Below are 23,625 nucleotides of genomic sequence, written 5' to 3'. Positions count from 1 at the left end.
TTCCTTGTTTACTGTTAGCTCTTGACTTTCAGCAACGCCACACATTTTGGATTATATTTTGAAAATGTTTCCTTGTTCCAAGAACATTTTGATCTTCAAAAAAGCTTTGAAAAAGAATATTCTTACCAATTCGTCGTATTCATTGTTTTTATTTATTTATTTTAAGACTACTGACAGGAAAGGGGCACTTCAGGGGCCAATCAGATTTTAGCTGGGTCCCCTGGATCTGCCCCTGCTACGCACAGTCAATTTGTGCTGTTGTTGGTCTTCATGAAATAATTTCAGCTTTTAGCTTCCTTTGAATACTTAGCAGTACAGTTCATATATCCATGGGTTCATGTCTTCTTTTCAAGAAATGTAAAATAACCCAATAATTGACGTTCAGAGTTGTTGGTCGGCTTTTTCTACCCGTCTCCAGTCTTAATGCTGACCCAAGCTAAGCTAACAATATTCCGGCTTCAGCTCTATTTACACACAAGCTGTGTCCCAATTCTTTGCCGTCTGCTTTGTGGGCATGTAGACCATGAAGGCTGAACCACAATGAGACAGTCTGGTGAGGTCACCAGCCCAGCCCACCCTTACTGCTGTCGCCTTACAGCAGAGCTGGAGTTGGACACGTCGAGTAAGTTTTAAGTCTTTGACTAAGACATGAGAGCAGCATCAGTCGTTGATCTCACCTCTCATTGATTGAATAACTTTGTTTTAGCATTTAAAACATGTTGATTTACACGGAAAAGCTCCAATCAGGCCTACAGTAATCTCCATCATTTATCTTACATATCCAGTGGGTCTGACACTTAAATCCCATGATCTGCTTTAAATACTGCGATCATGTCTGTACCTTAATCTTTGTTTTCTCTGTTGGGCATGGCCAGACAAAACGCTGGAGTCATCACCATCACTGCTCGACAAACAAAAACCTGAAAACCAGCCAGCTGTAAAACAGATTTCATGCTGGTTCTGTCTGTGTTATGGGACGACTCACTTTTGGAAAAGGAAATCAAAACATCTTTTTTATCTTCTGTCAGTAATCCCACCTTGATTTTTATTTTGCTTTCTCTTTGTCTCCCCCCTTCGTTTGTCACAGCCTTTGTCGTCAACATTTTTATACAACAACTTACAAAAATAATCTTTGATGCATTTGTCATCACTGTCATTATTATCATTATTATTTTAAAAAACATGTTTTGAGGCTGCCACGGTTCTTTATTGCTATGCTTAGCAGGGATCCCTTTTGTTTGCCCGCTCAGTGACAACAAGAGTTGTTTTGATTTCATCAGGAGATCTTTAAACTTTAATATCCTGCTGCATGTTCCTTCCTGAAAAACAAACAAAAAACCAAGTGCAAAGGAGGAGACTCAACATGACCACAGAGAAACACAGGAATTTTATTGCAGAACAAGTTAATGCTGATAAAGGAAAGCGTGGGTGGGAGAGGAACATTTTGATTTCCAAATATTTCTTTATCTTTGTTGCCCGTTGATTTTACAGAATATTAGGTTTGATGACAGACAAAAGAAAATGTTTACATTGCAAAGAACCTGAAGGAAAAAGGGTGGATTCATATTATTAGCCAGTAACAGGTAGCTTCAGAGGTGCAGTGAGTGGAATGTGCTTGTGTTAAAAAACTGCAGGGGGACTTCTGGAACATGTTTACTAGATTGGGAAAGTCATTGTTCCTACGTATCTACCAGGGAGACTGGAATTGTTCCTTTGTTTGGCCACATCCTTTATGGAAGGAGGACAATCAGACACACATCCGGCTACATTGAACAGATAACACATCGTACTGACATAACATCTGGAGCTACCTAACACATCAGAAATACTTATCTGATTTACCTACTAAATGTTAATTCACCATAAAGCTTTTTTAAAGATTACAATTGTGTTCTCTTTAACGATAAATCATGTGCTTTGTATGGTTGCTGATCATTTTTTGAATTACCTCTGCCAAGGAGGTTATTTTTGTTGTTGCTGTGCATCAGTTTGTTTGTCTTTTAGCAGAATTACGCAAAACTAGTAAACCAATTTGGTGGAATTAAATTGGGGAAGGAGCAAAATACAAACATATCAACTTTTGCTGTGGATTTGATTAAGAGGGAGGGTTCTTCCACATGGTCAGATCGGGTGTTGTTCCACTTTTTTTGTGAATTTCTCAGTAAATACTGAGAACTTCATGAAAAAAGCCGTATGTAGAGTGCTAATGTTATAAAAGGTGAAAATTGTTGCTGATCCATATGATGCTCCGAATGTGTCTGTCAATCAGCCTTGGTGGAGGTGTGCACTCTCCAAGTGCCCCTCTAGTTTATGTTTACCATGCTTCCTGAAAATGACTATGGACGTGACGTTTCTCCAGGTGTGACATGACCTGATATCACGCACGGTGACGAAAAGCAATGATTATATCGCTGACAGAACCAATCCTGAGACGTGTCTCAACTTAATTCTCAAAAAATTACCTGAAATGTCGCCATTGCTTTTTAGGGTGGGGGAGAGTGAAGCAACTGAGTCTAAGGTTTCAATGTGAAAAATGTTCATTCATGCAACTTCATTTTGTTGGTGATTGTCTGTGAAAGCGGCATACCTCACTTATTTGTAACAAATGCCAACATTGAAACCTTCTTCTCAAGGTGAAGCTTTATACGTAACTAAGGACTGTGCCTGGTGTTCTTTTATTATCTTTATTATAGGAGACTTAAACTAACAATGAATACATTTTACTCGCTGTCTGCATAGCTTCGTCAGTGTCACTTACGACTTACTTAACTCAAAATTATCATTGGTTTAAAAATCTTTAGGAGTATCATTAAAATAAAAAAATAAAATTATTTCTTTCACTTTACTGTTTTAACAATAAAGTCAAATTTAGTTTCATTTATGTCTATAACAAAAATGTCTTTTATTTTCTCCAACTCGCAAATCTCCAACTTAATGAATCCCCCTGAGACCTCAGAACTGACCAACTTTGGAGGTTTTGGATCACAAAGGCGCGCTGTGAGCAGCCCTGCGGTCTAGGCCTGTGGAAAAGAGGGAGGTGACTCAGGGTGAGGGGGAGTGGTCCGAGGGGCGGACCTGAGGGCCCACAAGGTTTATATAGTTTAACAGCTTTCCTTTCCTCCTGCCTTGTGTCTGTGAGCTCCCATTTCAGCCCGCCCAGCCTGTGCTTCTCTCTCGCTCCTTGTCTGTCTCACTGAGTCTCACACTCTACAGCAACAATGAAAACCTCCAAGCAAACTACATACTCCATGCGCTCCTCCACTAGTAGCAGGTCTCCTGCTATATCAATGACTCGTACCTCTGCTCCTGTCTACAGGGCCCCCACTATCCATGGTGGGGCCGGTGGGGGCCGCATCAGCGTCTCATCCAGCGTACGCAGTGGGCTGGGTGCTGGGATGTCAATGGGCTCCGGATCAGGGGGCTTCTCCAGTGGCATCCAGGTGAGCGCCGGGGGGAACAGCGCTGACATCATGGGCAACGAGAAGTTTGCCATGCAGAACCTGAACGACCGGCTGGCCAACTACCTGGAGACGGTGAGGAACCTGGAGCAGGCCAACCACAAGCTGGAGATTAAGATCAAGGAGGCCCTGGAGAAGAGCGGACCCGACTTCAGAGACTACAGCAAGTACCAGGCCATCCTGGACGACCTGAGGAGGAAGGTGAGGAGGGGGCTGCGGGAGCGTTGTCAGGGCAGACAGGGGAATGTGCATTTATTAAATGTTGAGCGAAAGCAGATGGATGGAGGGAGGGAGGTTATGGTGGATAGGTGAATTGAACGATGAATCCCGGGGTCATAACTGACCCCGGGATTCAGTGTGACTTAAGAAGAAACGCGTAAATCATTTCCCACTGTAAATGTATTCGATACAATATATTCTGTACACCTGAACTAAGTTCGGCTTCATAGAGTTACTGACTTTCTGTAGATTCATAATAGAGGAGATTGATTGGGTTTCTGCTGATCCTCAGCACAGTGCCCACTAGGCCAGGGGCTGAGGGCTGGACCGGAAACAATATGATGGAGGAATGTTGGAGCATCAGGGGTCAGAGAGACAGGAAAGCAGAGAGAAACAAATAACGCCAGTCTGGGGACTTTACAGGCTGTAGAAGGCTCCATTTACAGGCCTGTACGTCAAGACTTCAACTACCTTTTTCCTCTTTGTTTGGTGCAATACAAATAATCTGTCATCAGTTGGACAATGGGACTGAACATACAGTATAGTCGTTACTACTGTGGATACATAAAACAGAAGCTGATAAGGGATAGGAAAAGAAGGGAAACTCAGTTACCTTACAGGGTGGAGATTATTATATTAGCTCAGTGACTTTATGTTCTGTATTTTATAATTAATTAATCTGATAACACCATTCATTTCACATTTACATGAAACTCCCCATACAAACACATCTGGCGAAGTTATTAAGTGCAAAATGATTTTGGGACTGAAGGAAAATGAGGGCATTACACAACCAGGACAATCTGTCAGTCATTCATTCCAGGTTTTGCCCCCGTGAATGCTCCAGAGAGAAAAAAAAGATTTGACTGAAAGAGAGGCTGGACTGTGTAACCCTCCAGTCTCTGCCACATTTCAATAAAAGCTCCATTTTCCATTTTCAATTAAGTCAAGCACAGTCATTTCCAAATGGAACATTCCAGTTGGTCTCCACTGGGACGTACCCAGTGAGAAACTGTTTTTGCTGTAGGAAAGTGTGCGTGCCCTTTTTCAGTTTTCCACTCAAATAAAAGTATTTTAAAATGATCAAAATGAAATAAAATGGAAGGCAAAGAGGAGTTTAGAAGGAGTTTTCCATTGATTTCCTAAAATCGTATCATACTCATAACATTACATAAGATCAAAACTCTTGGAAATTAGGTTATATTTATTCTACCAACAGCCCAGGGCCACAGGTCATCCAAACAACCCAGGGTCAGCACAGAGTCGTTTTTCTTATGGCGTGATGCAAAAATCGGACAAAACACAGACTCGCACGACAGCATATTCGACTGACCCATGCAAATTCATATTGACACACACACACAAACGCCCACACACTCAACCGCCATAACAGCTTGCCTCATGCAAATCATCTGTCCCCATCCTGCCCTGCCGACGGGAAAGATCACGTTCCTGAGGCGTGGAAGGACAGTGGCTGTCTGGCAGCCGCTGATTGGCTGTCGGACTCTGCCACCTGGATGCCTCCCCTGTCGTCCATCCCAGCCTTTATCTACCCCACAGTGACTGCTAAAGCAAATACTGCAACCACCTGGTTTTTGACGCCATCCACATTTACAAACAGAAATTGATAACGCTAAACCTATTAGTACAGCCAGCAGCTGCTTAGTTTAGCTTAGCATAAAGGCTAAAGCCCAGCTCCAGGGCTGGAGCACCACGGTTTGCCGTCACCTCACACATTCTGTCCCATTATACAAAAAATGTAAATATGACCAGTTGTGGTTTTACTGGCAAGAAACCAGGTTGATCGGCAAAGAAAACGTACATTTAACATACACCTACAAGGTGTTATTATGTAGTAACAAGTAATACTTAAACTAAAAAAGAAAAGCCTTTTGTCAGCTCTTTGGTGTAAATGTTTACCCAGCCGTTGGTTTGTTCTGTGCATGTCCCTGACTCCAGTTTGACATCCAAATAAGTCTTTTGTTCCTGTTCTAGGTGTTTGATGCCACTACCGACAATGCTCGTCTGGTTCTCAACATTGACAATGCTCGCCTCGCAGCCGATGACTTCAGAGTAAAGTAAGAACCGCACCGCTGAGTCCGTAAAACACCATGTCAGACAGCCGTAAGCACACCCTGTTTTACATAGTGTAAAGAGACAGGCATTTGTCGTGTAGTCATAAATCATAACCTTCGCATCATAGCCTGTGGGGGTGTTGTCATAAATTGATGTCCCAGCAAACACAGGTGGCTGCAACAGTGTAGACCTTGGCTTACAATCCAAACAAAATGACCATATACTGTATCTAAACTGAGAAGAAAGATTATTGGAGAGTAGATGTTTTATTCTCAGTTGATTAAACATCCACTCGGATTGTAAAACTATAAAAGTTAGCTCAGTCTTTGTGTCGGCAGCTGTATTAGGCTCTCCCGTTATCCTCACTTCCCTGCCCTGTGCTGTTTAGATATGAGTCCGAGCTGGCCATCCGTCAGTCGGTGGAGGCCGATATTATCGGTTTGAGGAAGCTCATCGACGACACCAACATGAGCCGCATGAATCTGGAGAGCGATATCGAAACTCTGAAGGAGGAGCTCATCCACCTCAAGAAGAACCATGAAAACGTGAGTTTGACGGCATTGAATCCAAAAGTACAACTCTGTGAGATAAAAATTTCATGACTCAATGAGTTTACGTTTGGTAAACACATCGTCGTTTTTATTTATTAAGAGTTTGTCCATCACATGTCAGGTAATCTGCTTCATCTGGACTGAGTGGGTGTGGTGTGGTTTCATCTGAATTCTTTAGCAAGAACCATTACGATTTGATCCACATGTTGCTAACTTCTAATGGGTGCACAGTAACATCACATTTTTACTTCCAAATTAGCCCCTCCCACTTTGAATTTAAAAAATGTTTTTATCCAAAAATCGTAAAAAATTACAGAATCCAAACTTTAGCAAAAAAAACATTGTAAAAGGATTAGATTAATACATTTTATGATATAAAGTTCAAATTATAAATTCCATTTGAATTGCCTTATGGTAATGTTGTCAGCGATATCCTTGCATTCTTGATGCACAAAATGGCATTAATTTTATTCATTCATTCGTGACACCGCAGAGAATATTTTTTCGTAAATTTACTGCTTCAATATCTCTCTATTTTTAACCAGAATGACCCTTCAAGTCAAATATTAGTCAAAGGTTGTTTTCCTGCAGCTACTATGTTGAGTATGTTGACATTTCTATCACTTTAAAAACATCTCTAGACACCATCTAAGCAAACACTCACACCTTAGGAGGAGCTGGATTAATATTTGCTTGGACACATCTCAGTAATCCCTTTAAGCATAACCATCATGTGTATTTAAGTTAAATTTGTGTGTCACACACTATGCCACGTCTGCATAAACATCAAACATCCTGGACATGCTTTCTTCAAAACAAGTTTGAAAAAAAAAAAATTCAGTGGGAAGAGGGAGGTTTTAAGAAATCTGAAGTATCTTTATGAGAATACTGTGGGAAGCCTCGTCATAAAAAATGATTCCCATCCACATTTGGCAACAGAGAAAACACCAAAGACCCCAAATTACTGTCATTTACGCACATAAACCAAAACATAGCCATTTGTTTACCGAAGGGAATATTCAATCAAGTGTGTAGGCCCCAGACCATGGACCCCCTGTATATTTAACTGACCGTAACATGTGATTATGCTCGGAAGAGGCTCGGAGTCATCTCCGGGCACGGTTCAAGTCTTTGGTAATAAAAGGGGTATTCTGTCTATTCTGTCAAAAAGGTTTCAGATTGAAATTATTTTATTTGCCCCATTTAAGTGAATTAGAATCAGGACTATTTTTCGTGTAGATGTGAAAATAGGATTCAGAACAGATCTTTCAAAGTTTTTGATAATGCTTATTGACTCCTCCATTATTGTTTCTTCAGGAAGTAATGGAGCTTCGTAGCCAGATTGCCCAGTCAGGAGTCCGTGTAGATGTTGATGCTCCTAAGGGACATGACCTGGCTCAGCTCATGACAGAAATTAGGGCCAAATACGAGAAGATGGCACTGAAGAACCAGGAGGAACTGAAAGTGTGGCACGAATCTCAGGTGAGCAAGTAAAGAGAAACTATCACCCACTAACAGGAACAAGGCCTTAAATCGACTTATCTTTAAATCGCAATCATTATTTCAGATTACAGAAGTGCAGACCCAGGTTTCCCAGAACACAGAGGCCCTGAAGGGTGCTCAGACAGAAGTGAACGACCTGCGCCGACAGTTACAAACCATGGAGATCGAGCTGGAGTCACAGAGGAGCCTGGTGAGAAGTCCCTCTGTCAGCACACACTTCATTTACCTCAAAACAGACCCATCTTCACTCCCTGCAATGACCGACTCAGCACTCTCATTTCAAGTCTCTTGCATTTACTTTGTTGACACAAGCTTCACACTCCGGTGACCCGTCGCTATGGCGCTGTCCTCGGCCGGCCAGGTTCCCTCTAAAACTTTAACCCATTCTTTCCTTTCCACCCTAACGCTCACCTCACGCTCACAGAAAGGGTCTCTGGAGGGCACACTCAGGGACACAGAGATGCGTTACAACATGGAGATCGAGTCTCTCAACACCATCCTCCTGGGTCTGGAGGCGGAGCTCACGCAGCTGCGTAACAACATCCAGCTGCAGACGCAGGAGTACGAGGCCCTGCTCAACATGAAGATGAAGCTGGAGGCCGAGATCGCAACATACAGACGGCTGCTGGACGGTGAAGACTTCGTGTGAGTAGATTTATTTATTCCAAGTTTCAGATTTAAAAAAACTCTGTCGGTCATGGTTTATAAACATTTTTCTCAATGATTTTGTTCAGGCTTCAGGACGCTCTGGAAGACCAGAAAACCGTGAAGACCAAAGTGATGACTGTCACACAGACCCTGGTGGATGGAAAGGTGGTTTCCTCCAGCACAGAGACCAAGAACCTTTGAAGACCTGAAGCACACATCCAAACAATCACTTTCACTGCATCGTGACACTAACATATGATCGCCCAAAATGTTATTTCCAGTCCGTTCTCCTGTCTTCTTAAACATTCATCACTAACTCTCTCAACTGCAATTGGTTTAACTTCCTGGGTTTGCAGCTCTTTCACAGGCTGATTAAAAAACTGGATGAGAGGAAAACTAAATCATCCTTTATTTATTTCATCATGATGTTATTTATGTGTTTGTGTCCTAACCAGTAGATGTTCAAAATTTATAATTGGAGAGACAAGAACCATTCAAGAACCTAATGTTTCAAAGTAAAAAGTCCAAAATGCTAAACATTATTTTAATATTTCATCCTCTTTGGTTTTCTCTCTGTCCAGTTATGTCTGCCTGTTGCGCTGTGATGTTCAGACATTTCAATAAAGAAAGTTTCAGAATTTGTTTCTTTGTGTGATAATGTTGTCACGTGTGCCTCAAACATTCACATGTTTCAGGTTCTATTATAAAACATGATGAAAATAATGAATGAATGAAGCAAATGAAAGGACACTAAATAAAAGCAGATAATAACAGTGGGATTATCATTCCTTTGATCTGAGACACGCATTGAACTCTTGACTGCTGTTAAACACCCAAAAATAGTTCACCCCAAAAATAAAAATTCACTCATTATCTACTCACCACTATGCCAATGGAGGGTTGGGTGAAGTGTATGAGTCCACAAAACACTTTTGTAGTTTCAGGAGTAAACTGCGTTGCAGCCAAATCCAATACAATTGAAGTAAATGGTGACTACTTTAAACAGAAGAAAACAACAGAAAAAACATAAAATGTCTCCATATTGCTCCTATGGTGTCATCCAAGTGTTCTGAAGCCCTGGCATTCAAATTCGACTCGTAATTTACACCATGTTTTTAGCCTAAATAACCGCTGTGATCTACACTTGAACACGGCTCTAGAGGAGGATATCAGAGGACAATGTGGCTAAAAACATGGTGTAAATGATTCCGTTGAAACTCGAATTTGAATGTCGGGGCTGTCACTTCACCCACCCCTCCATCGGCATATTGATGAGTAAATAATGAGTGAATCTTCATTTTTCTGTGAAGTATCCCTTTAAGCTTCACAGTGGGGTTTTTATCCTCTTCATTCTTAAACCATTGCTTACCAATTCCCCTGCTACTCTTCCTCTTTACTTGTACTAGAGCTCTGCTACCAATACAATCACTGTATGTACATTTAATACTTTAAAGGGCCCATATTTTACACCTTTCTGGGATTTAATTAGAGGTATTGGTACCACTAAGATGATATATCAGTGGTTTAAAGTCGAAAAAACTGCTGCAATGTGTATTTCCATGTCCTCTCTCCTGCCTCTCTCTGGAGCTGCAGACAGAACAGGCTGTTTTCGCCTGCCTCTTGAGCCCCTCCTCTGATTGGATGTCTGCACTTTGAGTGACACGCAACCAGGCCTATCACCGGTCTCATTCTGGCGCATTTGACGATCTCTGGCTGTAAACACAGCTGAAAGTCACATTGTTATGTTTGCAGCTATAGAAGAGCAGCCACATATTTACAGTCGGTTAAAACAGGATGTTTCTGAACGGTAAGCTACAGCGTGCTCATGTTTGTTCAAGTTTTAGCAGGACAGTCGGCCAATGTAGGAGTAACGTCCCGAGTTACAGTAAAGAGTTTCATCACGGGGTTTCAATACGGAGCATACCGACACGGCACGTCAGAAGAAATAAAAAGTAACCGCTGGTCTTGAACAGTAACGTTCTTAGGAGGAATGTGGACTGGAGGCTGGACTGGTACCGGCTGGGTGGGGCTGAGAGACAAGTGTGATCCCCAATGACTCATACGGGCAAGGAAGTACGAAACGAGACGTTTCGATAACATATTTTTTAGAATGGACTTAGTGAAAAAGTCCGCGGAGTGACTGTTTTCATACTTTGAGGGTCCCTACTGATCCCCTTTAAGTAATTACGGATAGTACAAGCCCAGAACATGTATTTTACACAATATGGGCCCTTTAAAGCTATGTTCATACCTCTCTGTGGGGAAAAACACACACCTCATTCCGTTCAGTGAGTCTAAAGTGCCAACACAGGGGGCCTTGGCAAACTAAATGCCTGCGGCAGCACACTTGGTAGACCAAGCAATTACATGAAAGTACACATTCCTGGTAGATATTGTAACCTGAACAGGATAATTCTACTGTTTATGTCTCAACTGAGATGGAGGATAAATCAATCTTTGCCATGATGAGACACCAGAGTAGTAAAATCCTTCCTCGCAGTATTACAAAACACTGTGCTGTGTTTTGGCATCTTACAGGCTCCTGAATTGGGTTTTATCATCTTCCAAGTATCTGAAGCAACTTAGTGTAACCCCCATTAATTTTTCTTCACTTTAAGGATAAGGCTGGAGTAATTGTATATTCATAATCAAACAACAACAGATGTTTGTCACTTTTCTGGCTTCCTGAAGCTGCTGTGGCTTTTAGCCCCAAACCTGTTGGTTCCAGGAGGTAAAACTTAAAAGAAGGAACAACACAAACAAATCAAAAACACATTTAAGTGTGCAGTATCACTTTAAGAAACCAGAATAATACAACGCTGCCTAGATGAGACTGCTACATTCAGTATGACAGAATAGTGTTATTCACTAAGGTGTTTCTACTAATTCAGCAGCTTTTGAAAAACAATTTGTTTCTATGGCATCACAGTTATACACTCCCAATCAATATAAAAGTTAAAGCACACCTTTGGGGGACAAAGTCTATGCAATAAGGCTAAAGGTAGAAAGCAATATAGATAGTATAGGTGTGGCAGAAAAAAATATTGCTTTTCAGAGGGATATATAGGACACCAGGACTATGCTCTGTCTTTCACTCTCAGCTGCAAAACTCCTCTGTGCCAGGACACACCTCATCTCCTACTAATCCACCAGCTCACTCATTTTAGCAATGGAGCACCAGATTAAACGCAAGACTGTTCACAGTTTTGAAGGCCATCCAACACATCGCATGTATGCCCACAGTGTCATCGGAGGTGCGGGCGGCCGTGGGACCAGTATCTCCACCGCCACCTATGGCACGCGAGTTGGCAGCTTTGGCAGTGGGTATGACTACAACCCCTTGATCTCTGCGTTCACTGGTGCAGACCTGGCCATCGCAAGTGAGAAGACAACCATGCAGCACCTGAACGACCGGCTGGCCATCTACCTGGAGAAAGTCAGGAATCTGGAAAAGGCCAACAGCAAGCTGGAGATCAAAATCAGGGAAGCCAATGAAGAAAGAGGCCTTTTGAGTGGGAAGGACTACAGCAAGTACAAACCCATCATTGAAGATCTGAGAGCCAAGGTGGGTTCTGTCAGTCTTCATTATATTAAATCTGTCTTGTTTAGTCTATTACTTAAAGTTGCAGTGTGTAGAATTTAGTGACATAAAGTGGTGAAGTTGCATGTTGCAGCTGAACACCCCTCACCTCATCCTCCCCTTCCAAACATGACAGAGAACCTCTGGTAACCTTCAGTTTTCATAAAAATTCAAAGGGTGTTTAGTTTGTCCAGTCTGGGCTACTACAAGAAACATGGCGGCCTCCATAGAGAGGACCCTCCCTGATGTAAATATAAAGTATTTCAATATAAAGGGCCCATTCTAGGGTAAATAAAACGTCAATTTGCATAAATTAGATGAAACACACTCGTGAAAACATCACTAGGATTATTTTATATAACATTTCTGTCAATAGATCCCTTTCACCTAAATCTTACAAACTGGACCTTTAATGTAACACCACTATGGATAAGGTACGGATAATGTACTTTTACGGAGCACGAGTACCATCTGAGTAAAATGTGTCAATATTCGTACTCATGATGAATGAAAATCCTCATTGGATAGCTGTGTCTACCTGATTCCTTGATAGGCCAGCCACACACAGAGCTCTTCCCCTACACAGAGCCTATAAAAAGTTCACTGCTGCTGCGCCAGTAGTGCCACACATTAGAATCATGTTGTCAGAGCCACTCTGTCCACAGGGATTCTAACGTGTAACATCGTTATCTATGATTACATATTCTCAGCGTCCAATGGCCGAGCTGCGGTGCGCAAATCCCGGCTATACGCAGACGGAGCGAGCGCTCCTCTCCATCAGCCGAGTGAGTGAGTGAAAGCCAGGCAGCATGTGGGGGCTCTACTGGCCGAGTCAGAGTGCCTGCTCTGTAAATAGTTTTCTAATAAACAATAAATATAGCAACTTCTGATCAACCCATATCCATGTCAGGCTTAAAATACAAACTTCCCGTTTAAGCCCCGCCCACTTCCGGTTTAAGTCCAAGTACGGATACGGATAATTTAGTTGGTTGAACAGATACAGATACAGATAATGGTGTACTCGCTCATCCCTAGCCCAAATCAAACCATCCTAGATAGTGCTTTGTTCCTTATGAGTTGCAGTGTGTGGTCAAGGCTAATGTTTCACCAGTACCATTCGTCAAGGTGGAAATTACAGTATTCTGTCAATCATAACACTTGTGGGAAAATGGAATAGTCCTGTGACTCTGTTTGTCTTTCACAGACTGAAAATCATGAAAAAAATTTTTTTCATTTCTTCCAGATATTAGAAAGGATCAAGGAGAACACACATCTCGCCATCTCCTTTGACAATGCACGCATGGCCTCAGACGACTTCAGAACCAAGTGAGTGCTCTGTATGCATTTGTATGAAAGATAAAACTGTCTCCACCCATCCAGCATGAACAGGTCTGATATATGGTATGTGTCTTTAGGATGGAGTACGAGCTGTCCATGCATCTTATAGTGGAGGCTGATATTGCCAGACTGAGGAAGATTCTGGACGACACCAACGTCACTTGTCTGCACCTGGAGAGCGACATTGAGTCTCTGAGAGAAGAGAAGATTCACATGGAGAAGAATCATGAGATTGTGAGGAACATTAGGCAGAAATTATTGACATGATGATAACTGGATTATGTCTAAACCCAGTTGAAGGGAAACCCCTATTTTATAATCCCAAAGCGACTGTAAATAGTTTAAAAAGTCATTAAAGTGATTGAATTATCTTTGTTCCTTGACCCCTTTACACAAGATAACATCACTCTTGTTCTGGAAATCATTCCGTGATTATTTCCTTCTGACAGGAGGTCGCTGAATTGCTCGCCCAGAAAAACCAATTTGCCGTCAACGTCGATGTTGACGCTCCTAAAGGACAAGACCTGGCCAGGGTCATGGAGGAGATGAGGGCTAAGTACGAGAGTATAGGACTGAAGAACCAAGAGGAGGCCAAAGCGTGGCATGAATCTCAGGTAATCTGTCGGTGTATGTGGACCTGACTAGCTAGATTTATAACAGTGTGAAAAGTACCTTTTCTATAAATTATGTGTATTTTATCTTGCATCCAGATTAAGGAGATAAAGGTCCAAGTGACTGAGAACACAGCAGCTCTGAATGATGCCACGACAACACTGACTAATACCCGGAGGAAATATCAGACACTGGATATTGAACTGCAGTCTGCACTTAATACGGTAAGAACCTTTGTACCCATTTACATAAGAAGTGCAACTTCAACTCCAAGTGGATACAGTTTCTCATTTAAGCCAACTGGTTGTAACTTTTCCAACGGAAGCCTGATATGCTTCTTTGGGAACTGTTAGTTGTTTTAACTGAATGAAAGTTTGGGAAAAGATTACTGGCCTTAATATAATAATAAAAGCTAATGGCAGGAGGCCCAGTACAAAGGTGAACAGTTATCTACCTATCAGCACCTCTAAAGCTGCTGAAGCAGTGACGATAGCCAGAAGTTAGCGGGCGAGTCACGGAGAAGTCACCACTAGCAGTTGTCAGTCAGCACACGTGCATGTGTTTTGGGGGCATGGCTTTGGTGAGAAGGCCGATAGGACGGGGTGCGATGTATCGGTTACATATAGCCTGCTCTTGAGAGCTTTTCCAGCATTACCAACCCTAGCTTTAACATATTCAATATGATCAAAAGCTTGACAGATGGTGGTTAGCGGATGTAATTGAGCTTTTTTTTTTTATCAAAGCTGAACGTGCTAGTTCCCTGTGTTTCCAGTCTTTATGTTAAGCTTGGCTAAATAGCTGCTTGCTATGCTGTATCAATCTTCTCATCTATCTCTGCCCATAGATAGCCAGAATAGAAAAAAAGTAAACGGTAATTCTGTTTTTGTGCAGTGTCAGTCAATTCACTAATTCAAACTTGCTTTTCACCTCTTTTCAGAATGCAACACAGGTGGCCACTCTCCGTGACATTGACGTTCATAACAACATTGAGGTGGAGAAGTACAACAAAGTCATCCTGATGCTGCAGGAGGAGCTGACTAAGATCCGCACAAACATCCAGAATGAAAAAAGAGATTACGAAAACCTGCTCAACATTAAAGTGAAACTGGAGGCCGAGATTGCTGAGTACAGAAGGTTGCTGGAAGGCGGGCCACCCTTAAGGTCAGTATGAGAGGAAAACGAAAGACAGTGAAAATGTGTAAATTGCATATGGTTAAACAATCAACGCTCTGCATTAGTTGACTGATGCAGGAGCTTTTATTTCACCCAAGAGCAAGTTTTTCATATTAGATTCAAATTGGCCTCATGGAAATATGAATTGACATTAATATAGTAGGTAAAAGCATGTCATCTGTACTAACATTTTAACCACTGAATCTCAGCATTCTAGTAGAAAACTATGACTTCATATATATATATATATATATATTTTTTTTCATATAACTCAGACCAAACTTGTGCTAATTTTACTCTTTTGTTTATTTTTTTCAGACTGGAGGATGCAGTGGACCTGAAGAAGATCAAGACCCAAGTGGTGACAATCACTCAGACCCTGGTGGATGGCAAAGTGGTGTCAGAGGACAAAAACGTGAAATCTACTGAGTCAACTGTCAGTTAACAGCAACAGCTGTTTATTAGAAACTGAAAAAAAACCCTGTAACAAAACAAAATGACCAACAGAGGCGTACCACACATGTGACTGCTTTTTTTAGATTAGTGTTGAGGAGCAAAGCAATAATTACAATGTATTACAATTCATTTTGCATTAATACACTCCCCACTGATTATAAGACATGTATTATCCATATACTCCATATTCGTATTTGCCTTAAAAGAGTAGTTTGGCATTCAAGGAAATATGGTAATTGGCTTTCTTGTCCATGGTTAGATTAGAGGAATGATATTGGTTTCATGCCCCAATACAAGCTAACTTAGCATAGCTTAGCATTAAGACTGGAAAGAGTAGGGCTGTCTGTGTCCAAAGGTAAAAAGGAAAATCCCCTGAACATCACCATAAAGCTCACTGATGTCATCTCTTGTGTATTTATGTACAAATAACAAGGTGTAGAGTTGTTACATAGTCAATATTTCTTGGTGGGGAGCAGTGACATCTCAGAGTTTCCTTGCAACTTCACAAAGCTGCCCCACAACCAACAAATAGTCCCACACAGAAGTCCCTGAAAAACCAAAACCTGTTTCCTCTTGTTGTAGTCTTTATGCTAAGCTAAGCTAACTTGCTAACTGGCATAGTAAGGTTATCCAACCAAAAATGTTGATATATTCCTTTAGGTTGGGTATTAGTAGCAGACTTTTGGAATGGGTTAATAAAACATTAAAATAAAGGAATTACACTGAAAATTACCTCAAAGTTTTATCTGTTATTATTTTGTTTTATTATTATATATATATTTATTATTACAGACAGACAGACCTTTTTGATACGCTTCTGAGCCACTTAAGAATTATCCCTTGTCAGTAGAAAGTCCTCCTCGTACAGCTCTACAATATACTGTTACTTTTTATTGTTTGTGTGCTGGACATTGTTTTGTTTTTTTAAAACAGTCTATACTGCAGAGTGAAGTCAGAAAACTTTGTATTCATCCTACCTGGTTTATTTGCAAGGAAGCTGTTGTGCATCCATGATCAACTGGACCACTGCTGTAGATTATGCGTAGATGTAGAAGAAGACTAGAATGTTCAACTTGGTCCACTGACTGTGAAGACGATGCTCCCCTGTTTATTCCATTAATATCAATATTTGACGTATCGGGTGTCCAAATCACACCAAATTCGACGCTACACTTCCTCGGGCCATTGAGAACACACGTGCCAAGTGTGAAGTAGATAACATGAACGGTAAATTGGAATTGGTAGGTATTACCCAACTCCAACTTGCACGCGTATAGTAAATGGAAGGCAACTCCTCCAACGCACATGCACAGTGAGGCTTGTCTGACCTCCTGCCATCATTCTCCCACACACCCAAGTCTGCAGTGAGTTGGGGAAATTCTTTCGCTTCTGAGAAATTCACATTTTGACCTGCAGTTGTTTAGCCTTGTCCCATTATAGGCAGAACAACAAAGTTCCCATGACAAGTCCAAGCAAACCAGTCCCTGCTTTCTGTATATTTACATTCACATTTGTCAGCCTAATTCCTGTCTTCTCTGTGATTCACCAACCTCTTTTTGGTCACAGTTGAATCATTGCATAACATGATGGTAAGAGGCTGTTGAAACATGTTTGTTTTAAAGCAGTTGTGGGGAGCAACAGATTTTGGCAATTGGCGATTGTTTGTAAGATGCGGATGATTTTACAGTTTGAACTCAGGACACTCATATGCTTACAGTATATGTCAGAGTTTCTGAAAATGCTTATTTCAACAGTCTTCAGACATTGTGCCAGGTTTCAATCAAGACTGGTTTCCCAACTAAAGCTGACAACAAGCAATGGTTTCCTAATTTGTGTCTGTTGCCAGTGCAATATGTTGAGCCTCCAGCTGCTATAAAGATGTCTTCTCTGACACTCTGAGCCTTTGTTGCAGAGCTGCACAGCCCGTGCAGCCAGACGTTTCATATTCTGGCCTCGCTGAAAGATGGTGGGCAGACAAACAAGGGGGGATGGTGGTGAAGGAGGGATGGCAAAACTGCCAGTAGGAGGCATATGGGGGGGGGGATATAGAAAGTAAAAAGAAGAGACAAGTGGTTATCTCTAATGCATGCCTGTAATTCTTATGGGGGCCCCAAAGAGGCCTGGCTGAACATACCTTTCTCTGTTCCTCCCCAAAACAGTAGCGTGGACTGAGGAGGGATTTGAACTATAATCAAAGGAAAGTGAGTTTTTAAGTGTCCTCAAACTTTTGCAAGCACGTGAACTAAAAGGCACAGAATGCTGGAGACAGATGCACACCAACTGTAGCTTGATAATCAGAACAAATTTCATTTCACTACATTCATTCAGCCTGACAATGTGGGTTTACGAGAAGTGAGTGATGCTGATGCCCCATGCCATTTTTACTTGGCATGGAAACAAGAATACTGGAGACTTAAGGGTCAACTCACAATGACACCACATCATTTTAAACCAGGCGTATAAAACTATATTTGTTTCTGTTAGAAAAGTGTAGGTACTTACTGTATATTCAAGGACTTTACTTTACATCAATAATCTGTTTTCAACATAAGAAATTTTAGTTTCACATGGTTTTGTTTAAGAAGGCCTCCTGAAGCCTCATATTAGTTTCAGTTGCATTTTTAGAAAAAGTATCAAACTGTAGATAAAGTATCAAACTGATCGAAAGGTGAGTGGCGTGTGAAACATCACACAATGCCCATGTGTTTGTCCCTAAAAAATGTTGCAATCACAAAAAAATGTGAATACGTTTTACATGTTAAAGATCAACTCCACACATACCAAAGTGTTGCAAGCACATAGCATCACCCAGCGCAATCTGCCTCCCTTTTCACTTGACAGAATCAGAGCCTTTTTATATAACGTTAACAAGAACAAGCCCATCATGGGTTGTCAGCAGGGATAATGAGTTAAGATTAACTTTTTTTAGATGGGAACGTGGGAGTTCATTCATTCAGAACGCATTCCAAGTCGTGCATGGGTCAGTCTCGTCGGGTCAGTAGCCCGCAAAGCAAACGGCCGCTGTTTCATCTCTCTTCCTCCCCTTTCCATAGTAAAACAGTTAACTGGCTTAACATAGATAAACCATCAATCATGTCTCACTCTCCGTGTCACACGCACATCAACACATTCTTGATCTTTCCCTCTACCCCACACATCTGCTGGGTGTGTCAGCTTTGAGTCAGTCTGTTGCGCAGCTCTCCCAACACAACATGCCTCATCCCTTTGGGAGCAAAAGAGGGGGAGAGTTACGGAAGGAAAGGGGAAGGGTGTGTGTGTGTGTGTGTGTGTGTGTGTGTGTGTGTGTGTGTGTGTGTGTGTGTGTGTGTGTGTGTGTGTGTTTGTGAGAGAAGGTCTGTGCAGGACACATGTGGGCGACATGAGAGCAGCAGGTCTGATATGGATCATTGTCCTCTCTTCATTCAAGAGTGTGGTCTTTTAGTATGAGAGCAGGAAAAATTATTATTATTAAAAAGGAGAAGAGTTATATTTGAGTGTGAGTGCAGGGTTTTGAGTGAGAAATTTACAAAATTGGACCATTCAAATCAATGCCCTGAAACAAAGAAAACCGCACTCGTAATTAGAGGGGGGAAAATCTGATGGGTGGAAATAAATAAATATGAAAGGAAAGGGAGAATAATGGATAGAAAAGGAGAGCAGCGAAGAGACACAAGATGTTGGGAAATCCACCAAAGTCTTTACTGGAGCTGCAAGTCGATTCGCTAATTGGCAGACTAAGCTGTTTCTAAACACAGACTGCCCACAGGAAGTGTTCATAATCAGAATCTGCCATCAGAATCCAAACATTGGAGAGTAAAGTCCCTGCACACTGACTCACCACAAATCCGATTTTTGGCCTCACAGCATCAGATGAGTAAACATATAAAAATTGCCCTAAAAGACTTAGAACACCCTAGAACACACAAAATCTTTATGGGTAACTTGAGGACGGTGAGGAGCAGACAAAAAAAGATGCAAGGCAGTGTGGGAAAAAGATTGAGAAAGATTGGAAGAAAGAGTGACAAGAGGGAAAACAGGAGTGTGGGAGAGTAGAGATGTGAAGGAGGCAGAGGAGGAGGAGGTGCAGAGGCCAGATGAAGTGAGAACAGAACTGGGCAGTGTGCCACCGGCCAGCCACCGCTTTCACTTTCCACTGCTGCTGCATGAGGAGAGAGAGAGCTGGAAATCCAAAGTTTGCCTCCCAAACTGAACCGGCTGAACTTTTTTGGAGTGACTCATCTGTCTGGTTTCCGTGGAAACTAACCGAAAGAACTTGGTGACCAGAAACTCCTAAACTGTACACCCACAGCAGTACGATGATTGTGGCCTATATCCTCTTCTAAAAATACATCAATACAGAGAGAAAAGACGTTGGTGATTTCAGAGATTTAAAAGCATCCAGGTTTGTCCATGATGAAGCAAAGACTTAATCTTCATGAAGTAGCAGAGGTGATACTGCTTTAATTCCAGACAAGTGACCTTTTTTGATTCCCATACACTTGAATCTCGTAATCTGAAGCACTTTCATTAACCTTGACATTCTCTGAATGAGTAACAAACTCACATTCCAGAGCAAAGGGTAAATGATTACTGCTGCAAGTGGGACTGTGCAACTCTGGTCTGAGCAAAAAAAAAAGGGAAAAGTTTATGAGATGAGAGTAAAACACATGTTTTTTTTATTCAGCTCTCTTGCAAAGCAGGGCTCAGTTTACATGAGCTTCCACTCATTGATGTAGGATATCACAAAGGTATGCTGTATGACATCTTCATGGTTTTAAAGATTCTTAAAACTGTGCGCAGAAGAAGTTCAGAGTGAGACAGCAGAACTATAAATTCAGTTTGCAAAAATATAACAACAAATAGTGCCAGTGAGGTATGTTGGTAAAGTGGTATAGCCATCACCTAACAGCAAAAACGTTCTGGGTTCGAACTTGTGGACCCAGTACCTTCCATAGAGGAGGCTTCCTCGTGGAAACACTTTTTTATAAAGAAACCTTTATGAGAAGAGAGTATAAAACATTTATTGTTCAGCTCTCTTACAGACCAGGGCGGGCACATGATCTTACACTCAGTCATACAGGATATCACAAAGGTGTGCTATATGACATTTTCATGGTTTATTACATTCATAGTACTGCATGCAGGAGACCTTTAGGGTCATTCTGCAAAACTACAAATTGTTTCCAAAAACATCAATGCCGAAGAATTCATTCACATTGAAAGTCCTCCTTATGATCATTTTCAAAAGTATCTTTGTCTTTTAACAAAAAGAAGAACGGATAAAGTGTAGACTGTTAGAAGTGTAAGTTGTAAAAGAAGCTATGTGGAGTTTTTCGCAGCACTCGGTGGTAACAAGGAGCTATAAACTCCCCAAGACCACAGCTCCACCCTAACTTTCTCCCTAACCTCGCTCACACCCTCCTGTCCACAAGCTCCATGTGTGACAGAACGTACCGTCCATTTTCAGTGCATGAATAAGAAGCAATACTGTCTCTTGAGGACCACACAGTTTTATCCCTTCCAGACTATTATCGAAAATCTAAAATTGGGAATACAATTCTAGCAAGGGTTTGAGATTAAAGCCACTCTCAACTTTACCCTATTAAAATACCTAATCTGTTTACTGGAAACATGTTGACTAACAACAGCCAACAACAGACTTTATTTGACTGACACACAGACTGTTAAGATCTAAATCCTCCCACTATCCAGAAGTGAAGTCAAAATATCCAGGATTCAAACACTGCCCTAGTGCGCAATTGGTGTCACAGTCTGCGGTGATCGGGGGATGGACCTGTGATAGCGAGGTCCCGCTGGTACACACATTCCACCTATCATGAGTCACTCATCAATTATGACCTTTGACCCTGTTTTTATAGCATCAAATACATTTTTTTAACCAAACGTATCATTAAAGAACCACAAATAACAACTAGAAAAATGGATTTGATGTGTACTGACACTTTTGTTTGGTCCATTTCCCATCCCCTAAAATGGAGTAGGAGGGGTTTATCTGACATACACTGCAGCCAACCACTAGGGGGCATTCAAGACACTTTGGCTTCACTTTAAGGTGGCCATCGTGCTTTCCATCTTTACATATCAGACCATTTTATAGCAGCTGGATCACATTATTTAGTGCAAAACATTTTTACTGACAAAACATGCCAGCATGGCACAGTGTTGGAGTGGTCAGCTGTCGCCTCACAGCAAGAAGCTTCTGGGTTCAAACCGGATTGTCTGCCAAGGCTCTCCTGTGTGTTTACGTGCTCTTCCAATGTCTGCATGATTTTTCTGCGGGAACTCCAGCTTCCTCCCATAGGAGACCTGTCCAGGGTGTACTCAGCCTCTTACCCACTGTCAGCTGGGATTGACTCCAGCTACCCTTAATGGATAAGCAGATACCCCTGAAACTCCTAAAGTGTTTTGTTGACTGAACCACTTCACTCACCCCTCCATCGGCATAGTGGTGAGTAGATAGTGAATTTTCTCTTTTGGGTGCAGCTATTGGTCAGATGATGTCTGGGAATAAGAGGCACTGAAATACAAGCAGTCAACTGGTCAAATCTTCGGGTGGATTCAGCTGTCTGTTTGGTTTGTTGACATAGTTAAAGAACCGTTGTGTTGAGTGAAGACAAATCATTATCTCTACTCACACACAAGCAATGACACCAGTGATCAGATGATAAAGTTAGTTATCTTGGTGTTGTGCAATATCTTTTTGGCACCGGAGAAGAGTTATTTTCAGGCAAGAACTTCACAAGCTTTATTATATTTGCCTTGAAAAAGTACAGATGTCCTGACCTCAGTGACCTCAGTGGTGGGTATGGCCATGATTAAAGGACACCAAGATGAAAAGTTAGCATAATAAAAGGCCTGTGGGGTGTGAGATGGCCACAACCAAGTCCACCCCCCACCATGTTTACTCGTAAAACAAATAGATGACAATTTTATTCTTTCAATATTGACTTGTGTTGTGTTCTTATGAGTCAGTCGGTGACATTCTTGCATCTTGTGGTGGTGCAGCTTCAGGGTTCTGTGCTCCTGCAGCTGGTTTTTACTTGTCGCAGCTCAATCAATGCTGGTCACGTTTACAGTTTTGAAAGAAAGCTGCAACCAGCATTACCACAGGCCAAGAAAAGAGCCCAGTCCTAACAGATATGTTTAGAATTTGCGCTGCTATAGTAATGTAAATGACAAAGAAGATAAATCTTTGGTCAAAATATATGGGTTCCATGAAGTGTTAGTTGTTGTTGGTGTTTGGAGGATGAGATAATATGTAGGAGATCCAAAGCAAATCTGGGTCATTTTTGGAACAATCTGGAACAACAGTTAAATAAATAAAATAAATCAAAACCACCATCAGATGTTTGTGAGTTTTGTTTAAATAAACATCTTTGTTTCCTCATTACTTGTCCTATGATCCATGTATTGCAGGATGCTGTTGGAGAGGGAGCTCTAATTATAGAGAGAGAGAGATATTATTTTTTGAAGGGAGGAATTCCATCACAGGAAGGGAGAGTCTGCCATGGTTGGAATGACCCTTTGTCAAAACAGCAAGTACACACCAACGCAAAGACACACAGGCACACCTGCATACTTCATTTTCATGCAATTTTCTAGCATACAAAAAGGCCTGTGTAACATGACCTCGACGGAGCTTCAGCTTGTTTCCGCTGGTGAAATCGAACTCAGCAAACAAAGAGTGAGAAAGAGAAACACGGTGGTGTGTCTCTGAGAACTAAATTACTCCGGCTTCTCTCTAATGATCCTTATTAAAACCCGGAAGATTTACTAGGGTTAAAAGAAACACCAATTATTGATGAAAATATAAGGAGGTTTACAAGAAAAATTGGTTTACAAGAAAAAGACCAAGTATGCGTCATAATTCATTTTCAGAAATGAACTCTGCACAAATAGGTCCGGACTTTCTCCGGAGTTAGCCTTTCATACATGAAAAAGAGATTTTCTGATCAGGCACGTTCACATCGACATCTTTTAGTATTTTCAG

General features: G+C 41.5%; 2 protein-coding genes across 2 annotated transcripts; both read left to right on the top strand.

Moving 5' to 3' along the window:
- The first annotated feature begins 3,218 nt into the window (after positions 1-3,218).
- On the top strand, positions 3,219-9,096 carry LOC117764457 (keratin, type I cytoskeletal 18-like). The gene is made up of 7 exons (XM_034590249.1): positions 3,219-3,659; positions 5,673-5,755; positions 6,142-6,298; positions 7,622-7,786; positions 7,872-7,997; positions 8,232-8,452; positions 8,542-9,096. The coding sequence occupies exons 1-7, from the start codon at positions 3,219-3,221 to the stop codon at positions 8,654-8,656; spliced, it is 1,308 nt and encodes a 435-aa protein (XP_034446140.1). The 3' UTR covers positions 8,657-9,096.
- A 2,429-nt stretch (positions 9,097-11,525) lies between these two features.
- LOC117764458 (keratin, type I cytoskeletal 18-like) lies at positions 11,526-15,821 on the top strand. The gene is made up of 7 exons (XM_034590250.1): positions 11,526-12,020; positions 13,279-13,361; positions 13,451-13,607; positions 13,823-13,987; positions 14,084-14,209; positions 14,923-15,146; positions 15,477-15,821. Exons 1-7 carry the CDS (start codon positions 11,625-11,627, stop codon positions 15,601-15,603), a joined length of 1,278 nt encoding a protein of 425 aa, XP_034446141.1. The 5' UTR covers positions 11,526-11,624; the 3' UTR covers positions 15,604-15,821.
- Positions 15,822-23,625: the final 7,804 nt, after the last annotated feature.

Source organism: Hippoglossus hippoglossus, chromosome 7 (genome assembly GCF_009819705.1).
Source record: "Hippoglossus hippoglossus isolate fHipHip1 chromosome 7, fHipHip1.pri, whole genome shotgun sequence".
Classification (NCBI taxonomy): domain Eukaryota; kingdom Metazoa; phylum Chordata; class Actinopteri; order Pleuronectiformes; family Pleuronectidae; genus Hippoglossus; species Hippoglossus hippoglossus.
This window is presented reverse-complemented; position numbering and strand designations above follow the sequence as displayed.